This window comes from Dioscorea cayenensis, chromosome 13 (assembly GCF_009730915.1).
Source record: "Dioscorea cayenensis subsp. rotundata cultivar TDr96_F1 chromosome 13, TDr96_F1_v2_PseudoChromosome.rev07_lg8_w22 25.fasta, whole genome shotgun sequence".
Taxonomy (NCBI): domain Eukaryota; kingdom Viridiplantae; phylum Streptophyta; class Magnoliopsida; order Dioscoreales; family Dioscoreaceae; genus Dioscorea; species Dioscorea cayenensis.
In genome coordinates, this window is record NC_052483.1 from 2,792,773 (window position 1) to 2,811,326 (window position 18,554).

The 18,554-nt window shown below is 34.8% G+C and overlaps 2 protein-coding genes across 2 annotated transcripts; one reads left to right on the top strand and one right to left on the bottom strand.

Moving 5' to 3' along the window:
- Positions 1-5,165: 5,165 nt before the first annotated feature.
- On the bottom strand, positions 5,166-8,847 carry LOC120274869. Its single transcript, XM_039281412.1, has 2 exons — positions 8,351-8,847; positions 5,166-5,439 (listed from the first exon to the last, which is right to left on the bottom strand). The coding sequence occupies exons 1-2, from the start codon at positions 8,830-8,832 to the stop codon at positions 5,430-5,432; spliced, it is 492 nt and encodes a 163-aa protein (XP_039137346.1). The 5' UTR covers positions 8,833-8,847; the 3' UTR covers positions 5,166-5,429.
- A 1,482-nt stretch (positions 8,848-10,329) lies between these two features.
- Positions 10,330-11,407, top strand: LOC120274852. The gene is made up of 3 exons (XM_039281390.1): positions 10,330-10,704; positions 10,781-10,875; positions 10,957-11,407. The coding sequence occupies exons 1-3, from the start codon at positions 10,443-10,445 to the stop codon at positions 11,098-11,100; spliced, it is 501 nt and encodes a 166-aa protein (XP_039137324.1). The 5' UTR covers positions 10,330-10,442; the 3' UTR covers positions 11,101-11,407.
- Positions 11,408-18,554: the final 7,147 nt, after the last annotated feature.

Consider the following 18,554-nt stretch of genomic DNA (forward strand, 5'->3'; position numbering starts at 1 on the left):
TAATTGTGTATGTTCGTATCTGTTTGCATGATCACCGCAAATGCATGCTGCTTTTACGGGAGCTCATGGACTTCAATTTTCGGAAAGTACACTTCGATTTCGTAGGCCCGACAACATTGGTGTCATTGTCAAGTATTTCGTAAGTGTTAGTAGTTGAATGACCCACCCTCAAGAACCTGCTATCTTCAATAATTAGTTCAACCTTTTTTTGTGTATCTCCGGACAAAGATTTTTTTGCTTGTGCGCATCTATCGACCATAATATTCATAAGTTTGAACACGTAAACATGCACTCTCACTTAGTAAAATCCATGTGTGTAGAAATACGTAAACTACGCAGTTCTTGCATGATGTTACACACAAATCAAGTATATTACACAAAAAGAAAGAATAATATATAGGCCAAAAATGATATTAAACGTTTACTGAAAACTAATACACATAAATGCCATGGTTTTACACACAAATCAAGTATATTACTAAATAACAAAGAATGATACACCGGAAAAAAAATGATATTACATGGTTATTGAAAATTAATACACATAAATGCCATGATTTTATAGACAAAACATACCTTATTGAGTCAACCATGCTTGTCACTGGTAGATGCCGCGCATCTTTGATCCAGGCGTTGAATGACTAAGCAACATTGGAGTACATCTCACACCAACGCATACCCTTATATAAATGACAAACTGTTTTTCCAGTGAACATTCCATCTGACCCTTCTTTTTGGGTATCAACCTTGTTTGATTCTTTCTATCATTCATCAAGAAAAAGTTGCTTCTATCTCTAGCATATGATGAACCTGCACAACTTTCACAAATTGAAAATGAGGGTGGAGTGATATCGATGGGAACTAAAATTAGTGATTTGGACTTGGCAATTATGGGATGCATCCATGACCAAATATTAGCTTTATCAGTGACTATCACAGGAGTAGAATGAATACCAATGTGCCAAATTTAATAGCCATTGTTAGTGAGCTTCTTGGAGCATGGTTATTTACTCATGGTGGAAATTTGTTGAATCTTGCAAGACAACCTAGTATCACATTTCAGATTTTGGGAGCATAGAAGGCCCTTGTAAGAGCACTAAAGACAAAGCATGCAACACAAAAATATAGACTCATCTTCCATGCATCCTTGATAGCTCAAGCAACTCTAAAACTTAAGGGGATGACTATATTAGACATTCAATATGATATCCTTGAAAAAACCATAGATAACTACTCTTTGGGACTACGAAATAGAGTGAGGCTTGTCAATATCTCTCTTGATGATTCCACTAAAGAGATGATTTTCCATCATACTGTGACTATATTGACACCTCTCATCATCGGAACCTTTTTTGGAGTGAACACTCTATCTAGTGCTCACGTTTCTATTGTTTAGATTACCAAATCTACATTAAGCAGTGGTGGTGCATGGGACATTGCAAAGAAATGCGTTAAGGCTGGCTTATACCAAGAGTATATCCTTTTTGACCTTGAGGACAAGGTCAAATTTGATGGGCGGGGTAATGTTATGACTCAGAGGGATATGCTACGAGAGCTAATACTTAAACAGGGCGTTATAAAAGAAATTACATGACTGGAGAAAGGGTAGAGAATTAAGAAGAGAGTTGAGGCTTGGATCTTGACAGCAGAGAAATCCAGTGAGCATCTCCAGTGGCCGGAGTCTTACTGCTTTTCTATATGTACTAAGCTGGATCTATAGATCTATTAGCTATGTATTGCTTGATTGTCATTTGGTTAATTACTTCTTGCTTTTGGTGGATTGATGTTCATGAACTTGATGAGATCTTTTGAATGACTTTGGATTGTGATAGAATTCCTTCGGATGATAATCATACCGTTTAATTGATGCTATTAATTTTGTGGAGGTTATTAATGAAATCAGATTTTTCAGTTGAATAATTGGTTCATTATTACATACTCAGCTGAGGATTGAATTTCATTCATTACACCTTCCTTTAAAATTTGATGCTTTAAATAAATTTATTAAATTTGAATGTATATATATATATATGTGTGTGTGTGTGTGTTTATGTAAAATTATAACTACATTGTGTATTGTGTGCTTTGTAAATTGAAGTACAAACTCATCACCCCTCTATAATTGAATGATGAGACATTTAATTTTAGAGTTTAACTTCCTTAAAACGTAATTCAAAATTAATACTAAAAATATAGGTGCGGTAAAAAGTTATAAACTCAAACTTGACTAAGGTGTATTGTTAGTAGCCATGTGTGGCATAAACCGGCTGCTATAGTGCTAGGCTCATGCCCTACATGAACCATGCTCCAAACCCGTTGCCCACGCTAGGCCCTGTTTTGGTGACTCATGTGTCATACTAGTACTAGACCCTCTAGTCTCCAATAATAGTGCAGGTCAGGCACCATAATTATATAGGCCGTGAGAGTTATCTTGAAGTTGATGGTTTTAAAAAAAAAATTAAAAAATTTATACTAAAATACATGTTGTAAGAAATAAACAAGGTTAAAATTTCATAAGTTTTTAAGAAAATGTAGTATTTCATTTTGAAAAGAGGACAATATTTTTATTAATTCATTTTTTAATTAAATAACTTTATTTATGATTGGATGCTAATATAATTTATCATTTTTTTTTACAGATAAATGACAACCATCTCACACAACCATCTCACATTTAAAGCAAGCCAATAGGTTTTAGGGATCAATGTCATGTTATCTCTAAAATAAGCATTATATATAAAAAAATTAAGTATAAATAAACTAAGTAGCAGTTGACACTCAAATGAAAATTCAGCTTAAATAAAAATATCAAATTTTTTAATTTAAAATTTATTTGTTTATATTTTTTTTATTTATAATTTTTTTTATTTTTTAAACAAAAAGAGCCGGTACGAGCCCACACAAAGTCTGACTAAGGTTCGTACTGAGCCAGCTACCGGAGGTTTGGCTTGCCGTGTTGGGCTAAACACAAACATTGCACTAGTCAGCACGAGTTGTACACTGCACAAAATCCGTGAAGAATATATAAATAAATAAATAAAGTACACATTCCAATAAATTCAGAACCTATGGTCCTATACGTTAGAGAAAATATATATAATGTTTCCTAATTAATAACCTCTTTTGCAAAACCTTGAAAAAAAACCTCATAATTTCATAAACACACATTCATACCCATGATTAGTGGTGTCAAATGGGCCGTACCAGTCTAGACCCGGCACGAGTTGGACCATGCTTGGTCCAAGCACAGTGCTACAGTACCGTGCTCGGGCCAGGCACAGCCCAAACCCCAGACCGTGCTGGGCTAGGGGTTTGTGGCCCACGGCCCGCTTCGGGCCAACATGACCCGGCAGGCCAAATGTAAGTTTTTTCTTTTTTAAAAAAAAATTTTTTGTATGTTTTTTGTTTTTTAGTCAATAAAGCTTTTAGTTCTATATTTTTGAATTTTAGGATATTTTTTATATTTTTTTAGCAATTTTATGGTATTTTTATATTTTTGGGGTTTAAAATAAAAAAATATAAATATAATATAACTTGGTTGGGCCACGGGCTAGGCCGACCTTGGTGGTTGGCTGGTCGTGCCGTCCAGGCACGATTTTTAGACGGGCCGTGCCGACCCGAGCAAGTATAGTGCATGAGCCATTGTGGACCGGGGCTGTGCTGGGCCGGCCCATTTGACAACACTACCCATGCTAATAGGTTAGTGATACGGCTCCACTTGCCTAAATTAAAATAAAAAAAATAAAAAAAAAATTCATTGTTTCAAATTTAAATCTCCATGACACAAATGATAATACCGAATCCCTGATATAAGTTTGAGCTTACCATCCAAACCCCACATGTCCATGGCATGAGCTCGAACTTGCCACCCTAGCCGCACGGGTCCTTAACGTGAGTTTGGATTTACCACCTAACCTTGTGTCTCTAGATGAGAGCACAGGTGTTCAATTCTCGATTCTGTACAAGCCCTTGACTTTCTGATTTGTTCACTTTGTCTAAAATAATAAAATAATAATAAATTTCTATTTTTTTTTTCTTTAAAATATGAAGAATTTTTTTTTTTTTCCAAACTTCCCCAAGTCACCAACCACTGCGTTTCCATACTTACAGCTCAAGAATTACTTTTTCTTGAAATGTACTATAAAGTCTTCCATTAACTTTTTCAAAAGGATAAAACACTAAGTTCTAAAAAAAAAAATTATTCTTTCAATTTAGAACCCATTAATCTTAACATTCATTCTTTCATTCATTCATTAATCAAGCTTACCACCTCGCCGGACCACGTTAAGAGCACGTCGACTTCGGCACCCACATCATACCACTCCGACCAACGTCCTCGAACTTCACCAGCTGCGAACCTCGCCGGCGTCTTATCCCAGACGTCGATCTCGTACTCTTTCCGATCTCCAACAACCCTTCATCCATCCGTCCACCTGGCCGCCACTCTCCTCTACCCCTCCGTCCTCGCCGACCTTGGCTGTTATCGGATCCGGGTACCGATTTCGGATCCGGTGATTGAACGGCGGGGGAGGGCTTACCCGGTGGCGGATTTGGGTTTTTGGGCTTCGATCGGCGGCGAAGAGGTTTGCTGCCTTTTGGTGGAGACTTCTCTTGCAGCTCCTTTTGTTGATCCTTGAATTTCTCGAGCTTGGTAGACTCCTCGAGTTGCTGCTTCTCTTGGAGACGAAGCTGTTGGAGCTGCTTCAGAGTCACGTACTCGGATGGGAGATTAGGGTTAGGGTTCCCCGTAGACGATTCGGCCATTGCTCTCTCTCTCTCTCGATCTTGATCTGAGAGAGAGATGGAGAGAAACAGACGAAAGGGGAGGTGTTATTTATATAGGACTGGTTGTTTTTGCAAATACCACCCCCGAATGAAAGATTAATTGTGAAAATTTTAGGGACTAATTTATAATTATAAACTAGTTATAGAGCAAATATTAAAAAAATGCTAATTTTGGACCGCTCTTGAATCTTCTTTTTTGTTCTTTAGTTTTATTTATTTATTTATTTTTGGAAAATGCCAAACATTCACGCTGGTTTCGTGAATCTTAAAAAAAAAATGGAAGGTGGATATAATAAATTATTTAGCATTACTCTAATTATTGTATTTTTCATATTCAAAATTACACCACATATCCACCTAAAAAATGTTATAATATAACATTAAAAAAAATAAAATAAACTCCACAATTTTCAGGAAAGAAAGCAATTTTTCATAGGCTATGTGATGGTTCAGCCCCTTGCATCTGTTTACAGCTTCAAATATTTGCTAAAACTGGTTCACAATATAAGTTTATATTCATACAATAGCACTGAGGTTGAACCAGAATTTAATGCCAGCTCAGCATCAAAATAAATGAACATTTTAATAAAGTAGAAAGACCACCTTTCCCTGACAGAAAACAAAACTGATAATAGAAGTTGGCTTCAGTGGCCTCTGCAGAGCAATAAAAGATACATCAGAGCTAAAAGAATTTAAATAAAAAAGGAAGAAAAAAAAACAAAGAAATTGCTCACTGATGGTTGATGAACCCTAATAATAATATCTTGCAGGACAAAAGATGATTGCAATTTAAAATACCTGATAGTTTCATTAGACAGCTCAATAGATAAATTAAGAAGTTTGCCTTTGCTTGCTATGATTTTGTTAACATAAATTTATGCAACTACATGCACAACTAACTTGTAAGAACTACCCTTTGACAACAAGATACCAATTCAGAGGATGAAGAAAATAACAAGATCAGCTGATAAGAAACTGACCCTTACAGCATCCAAGTTACTAAAGGGATAGACAATATATGCTATATCAGGGTCACTTATTCTTAATCAAGATAATTTACCAACATTTATTGGCACACTACAAATCGACATCAATGACGTCTTTCCTCCAAATGATTGAATCCAAAATGAAACTGACAATCTTTCCGAAGGTCCAAGTTATTCAAGCAATTGAAGTCTTAACTGTTTCCTAAGCTCTCAAGTAACTAAAAATGTTTCAAGGACCCAATTGCTGAGATCTAAGGATATTAACTGATAATCACTTCAATCTAATATCAGACAATCCATTTGAGATGTCAAAAACATAATAACAGGTAGAATATTAATTTTGTTTAGCTGACTGCAGATTTGTTGGCATTTATAATTCACAAGTTGTGTAGATCAAAGCATTACATATTATTAAACAAACAGCTTTGTCCTCTCATTATGGAACTTAAATGAGTCCAACCATTAGATCCCTAGTTGACACAAGCCCGATTTTACCATTCCCCATCTGTATCAAGGATGCAATTATATGCATAAAGCTTTAACAACAACAGATTGGCATGGTATCTTTCGTGGTTTACTATAAATTTTTTGTCATTTCAATACCAGTTCTACTAAGAAAATTACTTGCATAAACCCAAATTTTTCCCTTCTAGCATGACCACATTAGGTTGTCCAAATCCAGCTTATGAAACTTCTCTCAGTATGACACAATTATCACGAGGCACAGGTACCTCAACCATGATCAAATACCTCAATGACTTTAAACCGTTAATCACCATCAGAGCTAGTGTAAATCTAAAGTTGGCATAAATCAAATGAAACAATGTTGATTATTGGCAAAACACACACACACACACAGAGTTTGAATACCTAGAAGAAAGCCATTCAATATAACCAAGTGTTGCCCAATCTCCGCAACTAATTTTCTATTTATGTACCTTAATTATCCCAAAACCTAGCACAGGCACTTGATATCTAGATTATTCTTCACCAGCCACTAAATCAGTTGGATTTAGTTTGCTTCCATGGTTAGCAATTTATGTCAATCAAAACCCATCATAAAGATGCTGTTTGTCATTTGTATCTTCACTTGAAACTTATTAAAAGCAGACAAAAATATTTTATTTGAAGTAATATGTCTCTTAACATCAAAAATCATTGAAAATTTACCACAAAAATGAAATTTAGAAGTCACAAAAATGTGGTCCTCACTGGTTGAGAGAGAACATGCAAATGGTTCTTCTTTGAAAGACAATGATGCCAATCTTTTTAAGCCCATTAACAGATCCTTGTCCTTGTGAATGGACCAAAATTCTACATAATAACTCCTAAACAGGTCCTGGCCTTTGTGAGTGATATGCTAAATGTCTACATAGCAACTCATGAAACAGATCTTTGTCCTTGTCATATGACTCATTTCCTGTGGGCACACACACTAACAAAGAAAAAGGAACACTTAAGAATTTCCTGTGCTTCCAAGAGAGTCATTAGTAGCTAAGGAATTTTGAGCTAAACAATATAAACCGCGACACTATTGTACACATTGAATAAAAAATCCCACTTAGTTAACCATGGCATGCTAACAAATTCATCGTAAAAAATAAATTCAAAGGATATACCCTATATGTTTGAGTTATTACCGAACAATTACAATCACTCAACTTTATCAACTTTACCTAATTTCCAATCATGTAATCTTCACTTTGTTGAATCCTGGTATAAAATATTTCATCTGGTTTAGAAATAAAGGACCTGAAGCCTACTTTCAAGGACTACGGACTACCAGCTAGACTTCTTAAATAATCAACTTTGGAAACACTAAGAACACTGAAAAAATGGAAACCATGAAATGATGGCATTTAGACTTTACATTGCAAATCAATGCTGGTAATTTAACAGTTAAGCTTTTATGCCGCTTTATTTTCACATATGAACTCAAATAGGAAGAAAAAGACATCCCCCAACCATTGACCAATGGTTTAATAGTAATGCTACAAAAATATCTCAAAATCCAATCAAATGTGGGTCACTAACCAAATTTTCACACTTTAAATTCCAAACCATCCGCCAAAAGAGTAACTTGTGCCAACTCTCTTCCACAAGGAAAGAGTTAAAGTGACGACAAGTCACAGAAAAATTATACCTCAGTGTAAGAACCATCTCTTTGTCCAAATCATCAACCCTGATCATCATCTTCCTTACATTTCACTACTAAATTAAGCTAATTAGAATACTTGAACATCCACTAAAAAGGTGACTTCTCCCATGGTTAGCATCACTCCTTCTCTCAACTTCAATCTGCTATGATTGGCTGGATAAACTAAGGAAAAAGGGCAAATTGTAAAGAATTTTTCATGATTTCATCCTCAAAAGAGAAATTTCTACCAATGCAAATAAAATCAATAAGTAGTAACATCAAAATTGAACCGAAATTTATCACGACATTCACAAAATTTCTTAATCGGCTATATAAGAAATATTCATCAGACTAATTGAATGTTAGCCGGAATCTAGGGTTAGGGTTTCATCAGGGTTTTGGCGTAAGGTGCGAAGAGACAGAGAGGGACAAAGAAAACGACCTTATCTTCTTGAGAAGGATGGTGCGAAGCTTGCAAGCGAGATCTTCGGATCGGATGCGCAGCTCAAGCCTCTTGCGTGCAAGGACGCGCTTCTCGGAGTTCTTGAGGTGGTGCCTGACCTGGCGGCGGATCAGGCGCTCCATCCCGCTCGCCGTCATCTTGCGCTGCATCACCGCTAGCGCCTGCTCAAGGTTTCCGTTCATCACCTTCACACAGATCCCCCTAGTCCACTGCTGCTGATGCGGCGGCTGTGGTGGGATCGCGAGGGAAGATGGAGTCGAAGAGGAGGAGAGACGGAGAGAAGAGAGGGAGGTTGATAGACGCCTTAGCAAGGGATTCATGGCGGCTGTGATCGCGGTGGCAGCGGCGGCGGAGTAGCAGGAGATCAGAGTTCCACTCCGGCGAGGACTCGCGAGAAGAAGGGAATAGGAATGTCGTGTTTCGGGTCGGGTTGAAATAGTTCGGATTCGGGTCGGATGCATTTCGCTAAAAATGGACTTCAACCCGTTTGGTAGTGTTCCAAATAATAATAATAATAATAATACTAATAATAATAATACTTTGTGAGGAAATTGCTGCACCCGACGACTCTTTTTGGTCTATTAGTATCGGTTATTTTACATAAAAAAAACTCGTGGTAAAAGTATATATGCTAGTTAAGCTTGTAGTTGTGTTCTATGCTGGTGTATGTCCCTGATTTTTTTTAAATGGATGACTTTTAAAATGAGTGTATAAGTGCTTGTTGAACTTATACGAAAGCGAGAAGTGAGTGATGTATGTCACCTATTTATGAAAAAAAAATAATTTAATAGTATTATATATTTTAAATATAAAAATTACTGAATTTTAATTTTTAGAAAATCTATATTACGAATACAACCAAATATGACTTTTACAAAAGGGAATTAATAATTTTTTTTTACAAGAAGACACAGAAAGAAATTAATACAATATTGATAAAAAATATATTTTTTATTAAATTTTAATGAAATAAAAGTTAACCATGGTATGACCTCTATAATAATTATTGAGTTAGTATTTTATTTTTCTCTCAAATTATTAGTATTTAAATTCTTATTAATTTAAAGGTTGAGGTTCCTAGTTTATCCATATTTATATAAAAATAAAAATAAAACTAAATAGAGCACTCTTTAATATTTCTTATCCATCATGGCTATCACTGAAATCACATGTTATATCACAATCAGAACTTACCTAAGGCCAAAAGTCAACTAATTGAGGGTATGTTGGACTTAAACTAATCCATATAATAAAAGAAATTTACTTCGCTAATAAAGTTTGGTAAACGTCCACTAAATCTAGTGCGCTAGTTAGCCACCACACATGCAAAGCAACATCATCAACCCATTACCCATCTGACCCAACTTAAGAGTCCAACCCCACACGTAGACACCTCCGACTCTTTAGTGCGTTTAGCACGCGTCTTATTAGTTGGAACTTAACCAGCATTTCCAATGTGGTCAACTCAAGCCTAACTCTTTTATCTCATTAAGTTCCTAATATTCTTGACTTTCTTAAAAAAAAAAAATCCTATTATATCATAATTCTTTTTATGTATGTGAATCATTTTTATTAATAACAATATATTATTATGAAGTCATAAATAAAACAAATATATGCAGTGATTTGTCCATATTATAAATATATATATGTATTATTTTGATATCAAAGAATTTAATTATAATTAAGAAAAAATTAACCAGAAGAGGACGCATAAGCCTACTGTATTTGCTATTTTATTAATCTCAAAATTAAAACTTGCATACTTAAAACAAGCCTATATAAAATTAATACACAATTAAAATGAACTAAAAACCACTTTATTTTCTTTAAAGAAAAAAAAAAAGGGAAAACACATTAAGACAGTGACACTCCCCTAAATAATAATTCATATTTGCTTTTTCTATGTGCTTGGGTTGTTGATTCAGACGTGTAGCCATTGCCCACCTCTACCTTCTCTTCTTCTTATAATACAAACGACTTCTCCTTCTTTTCCTTCTCTTCAAGGCTTCAAGCAACTCTCAAACAAAACCTTTCTTTCTTTATCTTTCCTTCATAACAAGATCAAGCTATGGGAAATTGCCAAGCCACAGATGTAGCAAGAGTCACAATCCAACATCCAGACTCTAAAGTAGAGCATGTCTTCTGGTCACTCAACGCCGGTGACGTCATGGCTGCTCATCCCGGTCACTATGTCGCCATCATCATCACCTCTCCCAATCCTTCAACCAGTTCTTCTTCTTCTTCTTCTTCTTTAGTGAAGCATCTCAAGCTTCTTAGGCCTGATGACACTCTTCAAGTTGGCCATGTTTACCGTCTTGTCAGCTTTGAAGGTACGTACTTAATTTGCATGGCTTCATGAGCTTGCGTTGAATTATAGTTCTCTGATTTGTGTTTCTTGGGTTATAGATGTGTTAAGAGAGTTTGGCTCAAAGAGAAGAGTTAAACTCAGCAAACTTCTGGAGAAGCATAAAGTTGCTGTTGATGATCAATCTCAGTCTGTGGTGAGAGTTTAATATTTTCTTCAAGTGAACATTCGTGTAAATTCATTAATATGTATTAAGCTTTGCTTTGTAAATTTGAAGGTAAAGGAGGAGAATGGGAAGAAGGAAGGGGAAGAGGAGGAGGAGGAGGAAAGGGAGCAGTGCTTGAGAATGGGAGGAAAGAGAAGTGGGAACATTGGGCAATGGAGACCTAGTTTGCAGAGTATCCCAGAGGTTGGGAGTTGAATCTTGAAAGGATGTTTGATCTGCTATTTTGCTGCATTGGAGTTGGAGTTTGCCGTGTCCTTTTGCTGATACAGTTCTGACAAAAGGACTTCCCTGTGCGGTTGTTGAGGGACAAGACTTTTTTCTTTATAGAGAGATTCAAATGTAATACATTAGCATCTTAACAGAGAATTTTATTAAATAGAACATGTATATATATATATATATATATATCTATGTTTGCAGAAAATGTTTGTTTTATTTTACACAATGTTTTGAAGCCTGTGACCCGGAAAGGCTCATGAATCACGGGTCAATGGTCCAATCAGAATTAAACCAGAGTTGACACGATTATATAATATATATATATATTAGTTTTTATTATAAATAAATATTATAATGGATGCTTACTGTAGTAGACGACTGTAGCAGATGCCAATATTGTTACTATTCCACCAATCAGGGTATTTTGGACCGTCAGATCAAATCAATCCTGGCCGTTCATTTAACTCTTGTAACCCTATAAATACCCCCCTCATTTGTATAATTTGGAGATAGAGAAGAGAAAGAAAAGAGAGAAATAAAAGAAAAAGAAGAAGAAGAGGTCAATTTACAGGGTTTTTGGGTTTTTGGTAAATATTCTGACTCTCTATTCTTATTACTCTCTTTATATTTATAAAATATTCTTAATACGTTATCAGCACGAACTTGCTCATATGACTTTAATTTTCTTTGGCTTATCTAATATATATGTTATATATGGCATCTATTTTTAACACTGAATGAAGGGAGGTCCAGCAGGTAAGCATAATACTGTTAGCAAACCATACATTTTATTTAATACATAATTTCAGTCAACCATACATAGGATTTTCTTAGAAGCATACATAAAAAAACATACAGTACAAAAACCAATGAGGCTAACAATATTAGTACATCTAAAATAAACATGAAAAACAATAATATTAATATTACAATGAGTTTTTCCATCAAATCCAAATCCTCTGGTATGATCTCCCCCAAGTTTGTCATGACGAACCTCAGATCTCGGCAATAAGGTAAAAACTCCACCGGCGAACCTCCGATTTTTTTTTCTTCTCCGCCGGCCCCTTCGATCTTCCCCGTCGGCCCCTACTTTCTTCTCTCCCTTATTTTTCCTTCTTCTTCCTCTTAAACTCATACTCACTTTTAAACAAATTTTCATTCCCAACGCTGCAATAATTACAACGTCTGAACAGTATGATATGAATAGTATCGTATATGAACAGTACCGTATTTATATACATTATTGAACAGTATATAGAATTTATATTTTATTCTATACACTCTATTCTAATTACCTGTTATATAATTATTTTGAAGAAAATGGCAAATATCGCAAAAAGAGAATTCGATGCCCTTCATATCTCAGGAAGCAATTATATATCTTGGAGCTTCGATATCAAGCTCCATTTGAAAGCAAGGAACCTGAGCAAAATTATTGAGGCTAATAACAATGAGCCTAATGATAATAAGGCGAAAGCCTTAATATTTATAAGGCATCATATTGATGATGGCCTGAAGAATGAATATTTGACCATTGAGGATCCACCGGAATTGTGGTTATCCCTGAAAGAAAGATTTGAGCATCTCAGAATGGTTTACTTGCCTAAAGCACGTAATGATTGGTCAAGCCTCAGGTTTCAAGACTTTAAAAGCGTGCAAGAATATAATTTCGAGCTATTTAAATTGTTTCAGTGCTACATCTCTGTGGAGAAATAGTGACGGAAGGTATGATGCTCGAGAAAACATTTACAACATTTCACGAACGAAATGTTATATTACAACAACAATATAGAAAAAAGAATTTCACAAAATTCTCTGAATTAATTTCTTGTCTCCTTGTGGCGGAGCAAAATAATGAATTGTTGATGCAGAATCATCAATCTCGACCATCTAGATCATCACCACTGCCAGAAATTAATTTTGGGCAAAGAAAATGGCGTGGTCGCGGTACTGGTTTTAAAAACAGCGGTGGACGAGGACATTATGGTGGTCGAGGACTACGCTGTCGTGGTGGGGGCCGAAATAATATCGGACCACACGATAGCAAAATTGATGTACATCAACAAAAGCAACAAAGCCACAAGATGGGGTTAGAGACAAAGAAGGATACCTGCTATCGTTGTGGCCTGAAAGGTCATTGGTCCAGAATTTGCAAGACCACAAAACATTTTGTCCATCTTTACCAAGAATCACTTAAAAATAAGAAAGATAAAGATATTGAGACAAATTTTGCTGACAACCCCATAGTTGATCCAATTGAGGATAATACTATAAATAATTTAAATGTAACTGAAAATACATATTTAGATATGTCAGATTTCCTTATAGACTAATTTGTAATATGTCTTTATGTTTTATTAAATTATGTTTTTCTTCTGGTTTGTTAGAATATGGTTGATGATGAATGCATTATTGATTGCGGGACAACACATACTATTTTGACAAGAAAAATATTTTTTATATCATTATCAATGAGAAAGGCATGTATAGCCACAATAGTAGGGTCATCAGACCTGGTTGAAAGTTCTGGAGAAGCAACATTGATGTTAATAAATGGGACATCCTTGCAGATGAAAAATGCTCTTTATTCCCCTAAGTATAGGAGGAACCTTTTAAGCTTTAAAGATATACGTCTCAATGGATATCATTTAGAGACGGTTGATAAGGAAGGAAAAGAATATATTTATATTACACAAGTTATTTCATGCCAAAAACGTGTACTTGAAAGCTTTCCCTGTATATGCTCAGAATTTTATTTTACAAGTATTAAAGTGATGGAATCACATACGGTATTAACCCGGAAGGTTAATGACCTAAAGATATTTAAAATATGACATGAAAGACTTGGACATCCGGGTGCTATTATGTTGCGCCAGATTATTACTAGTTCTCATGGACAACCACTGAAGGATTATAAAATCCTAACACATAATGAATATGCATGTTCAGCATGCTCAATGGGAAAGCTAATAACCAGACCTTCTATAACTAAGGTGACTGGTGAATCTCCTAAATTTTTAGAAAGAATACAAGGAGACATATGTGGACCAATACATCCATCATGTGGACTATTTACGTATTTTATGGTTTTAATCGATGCATCGACTAGATGGTCCCATGTTTCACTTAGCATTTGCAAGGTTATTGGCACAAATTATCAGGCTTAAAACACAATTTTCAGATTATCCCATAAAGACAATTCGTCTTGATAATGCTGGTGAATTTTCATCAAAATCATTTTATGATTATTGTATGGCAGTTGGAATACATGTTGAGCATCCAGTAGCTCATGTACATACCCAAAATGGGTTGGCAGAGTCATTAATTAAAAGACTCCAGATTATTGCATGTCCAATGTTATTAAGGACGAAATTGCCTACAAATGCGTGGGGGCATGCTATTTTGCATGCTGCAGCTTTAATACGGATCCGACCCACTGCATGTAATTCACATTCACCACACCAACTTGTTATGGATAAAGAGCCTGATATTTCATATATAAGAATATTTGGTTGTGCAGTATATGTGCCAATACCACCACCAAATCGTACAAAAATGGGTCCACAACGCAGACTTGGTATATATATGTTGGTTATGATTCTCTTTCAATTATACGATATTTAGAACCATTAACAGGGGATGTATTTACTGCAAGATTTGCAGATTGTCATTTTCATGAATCTGTCTTCCCTACATTAGAGGGGAAATGATTACTCAAAATGAATTAAAAGAAATTGATTTGAATGCATCACGATTACATACATATGATCCTCGCACCAATGAATGTGAACTTGAAGTTCAAAGGATCATTAAATTGCAAAATATTGTAAATGAAATACCTGATGCATTCACTGATACTAAAATAGTAAGCAAATCATATATACCAACTGCCAATGCGCCTGCAAGAATTGAGATTCCTAAGAATTCATTGAAAGAAAATTAAGTAGAAAATAAACCACGACAAAAACGTGGAAGACCAATTGGCGCCAAAGATTCAATTCCTAGAAAAAAGAAGCAGAAAGTAAAGAGAAGGATCTCCCATGTAAAAAGGGAAAGGAAATTATAAAACCCTCAGAACATATTAATGAAGAATTAATGGAGAATGATATTTCTGAAAATATTGAAAATTCAATTTGCTATGTAGATGATGGTCAAAGATTGAATCGCATGAGACCGAAATAAATGATATATTCATCTACAATGTGGCTACAGATATAGAAATAAATAATGATAATGATCCAGAACCACGATCTATTGAAGAATGTCGACAAAGAAATGATTGGTCAAAATGGAAAGAAGCTATCCAGGCTGAGCTAAATTCCCTATCAAAATGTGAGGTGTTTGGGCCGATAGTGCCAACACCAGAAGGGATAAAACCAGTCGGTTATAAATGGGTGTTCATGAAAAAAAGAAATGAAAATAATCAAATTATGAGATACAAAGCAAGACTGGTTGCTCAAGGTTTTTCTCAAATGTCTGGTATTGATTATGAAGAAACATATTCTCCTGTAATGGATGGAATTACCTTTCGATTTTTAATTGCCATGGCAGCAAGTAATACATTAGATATACAGTTGATAGATGTTGTCACAACATATCTGTATGGATTACTTGAAAATGACATATATATGAAAATCCCTGAAGGATATAAAATAACAGACATTACAAATCAATCACATTTATACTCTATTAAATTGCAGAGATCTCTTTATAGATTAAAACAATCTGGACGGATGTGGTATAACCGTCTAAGTGAATATTTTATAAAAGAAAGGTACCAAAATGATAGTATATGTCCATGTTTGTTTATTAAAATTTATACTAACGGTTTTGTTATGATAGTAGTATATGTGGATGATTTAAATCTTGTAGGCACTCCTTCTGAAATTACAATTGCAGCATCATATCTGAGAAAAGAATTTGAAATGAAAGATTTGGGAAAGACTAAATTTTGTCTAGGTATACAAATCGAGCACTTATCTTCAGGAATATTTATGCATCAATCAACCTATACACAAAAAGGTGCTGAAAAGATTCATTATGGAGAAGCCTTATCCACTGAGTACGTCAATGGTCATCCGGACTCTTGATGTTCAAAAAGATCCATTTCGCCCACCTGAAGAAGGAGAGATCATTCTTGGTCTAGAAACTCCATATTTAAGTGCAATCGGTGCATTAATGTACCTTGCAAATAATACCAGACCAGATATAGCTTTTTGCAGTAAATCTTCTAGCAAGATACAGTTCTACACCAACACGAAGACACTGGAAAGGAGTAAAAGATGTGCTACATTATTTATGAGGAACTATAGACCTAGGTTTATTCTATCCACAAGAATCTTCATCCAACCTCACAGGCATTGTTGATGCTAGGTATTTGTCTGATCCTCATAAAGGGCGATCTCAGACTGGATACATGTTTTCTTACAATGGGACAGCTATCTCATGGTGTTCCATAAAACAAACTCTTACAGCTACTTCATCAAATCATGCTGAAATACTAGCTCTCCATGAAGCAAGTCGTGAATGCCAATGGTTACGATCTATGATTGGGCATATACAGTCATCATGCAAATTACCATCATTAACAACAAATGCTACAGTAATTTATGAAGACAACAGTGCTTGTATTTCTCAAATACAAGGAGGTTATATTAAAGGTGGCAGAACGAAGCATATATCACCAAAATTTTTCTACACTCATGATCTCCAGAATAAAGGCGGTATAGAAGTTCAAAAGATTCAATCCAGTGAGAATCAAGCAGATCTATTCACAAAATCACTTACTAAGTGCATTCACCAAAGACTTATACACAAAATCGGGATGAGAAGACTTAAGGATGTAAGTACTTCTGATATAAGTTAAAGGTTATTTATTTGAGGGGGAGACTGCACTCTTTTTCTCTTCGCCAAGGTTTTTTGTCCCAATGGGTTTTTCCGAGGTAAGGTTTTTAATGAGGCAGTAATCCTCGAATATACCAAGGATAGTGTACTCTTTTCCCTTAGCTAGGTTTTTATTCCATTGGGTTTTTCCTAGCAAGATTTTAACGAGACATCTCCTTTGGTCGTAGGCATCCAAGGGGGTGTTATAAATAAATATTATAATGGATGTCTACTGCAGCAAAATCATTGTAGCAACCGGCATTACTATAGCAACTTCTAGATGGCACTGCAGCACCCGCAACACTGTAGCAGCCGCCATGTGGAACTGTAGCAGATGCCAATATTGTTACTATTCCACCAATCAGGGTATTTTGGACCGTCGGATCAAATCGATCCTGGACGTTCATTCAACTCTTGTAACCCTATAAATACCCCCCTCATTTGTATAATTCGGAGATAGAGAAGAGAAAGAAAAGAGAGAGAAATAAAAGAAGAAGAAGAAGAAGAAGTCAATTTTACAGGGTTTTTGGGTTTTTAGTAAATATTCTGGCTCTCTATTCTTATTACTCTCTTTATATTTATAAAATATTCTTAATAGTTTTAATTAAATATAAATATAAAAATGTGTACTATAATTGCTAAGAATTTGAAAAAAATAATAATATAAAAGTATAACAAATAAATATATATTTTTTTAATTTATAGATACCAACAAAAAAAAAGTAACCCTTAACAAATTCAATGTTTTTTAATATCATATAATAAATCAGTATGATTTATAAACATAAAGATATATGAATGAGGGTAAATCATAAGCATATATTTGATGATTTTATAAAAAAACCATAGTGTAAAATATAAACTCAGATTTAATTGATTCTAATAACCTGATTCGGTTCTTAAAAGTTTAGTATTAATTGATATTTAATTAAATTATACATTCAAATATTGATGTGTTATATGTATTTATGGAATTAAGAGGAGTATAAATTTTTTTATTTTTTTGAAATATAGGAAATTACAAAAGTTTATTATAAAATAAATTTACATATGTTTATTTTAACATTTAAATCCAAGACCTCACCTTTGCTTGAAAAACAACTAGTCACCTTAACTATGGTAGGTTACAAACATTTAAAAATCTAGAAAATTTAAAATAATATTTATTATTTATAAGCCCGAGTTGACTCAACCTGGTGATCTGGGTGGGTCCAGTTGCACCGGGTCTAATTAGCTGGGTTTCAAAACATTGGTTTTACTTTTACATTAGTCATGAACATTGACGATTATCCCAATTATTTTATTTTATTTTTTTATGAATGAGGAGAAGCACCACCCCAAGAAGGGGGGTGTTAGAGGGACATGCAAGCATAGTGGTGAGCTAGTTATGGTAGCTTAATAATGACTAACACATGAGACAATTAGACCTTACCATGTGCGTCCAAAATGATATATTAATGACTTCAACTCCATAATGGTAAATCCCCTGTCTTGCAATCCAAGAGGGATGGAGAATACAACTCCTCCCACATGGGGCCCGATAAAAC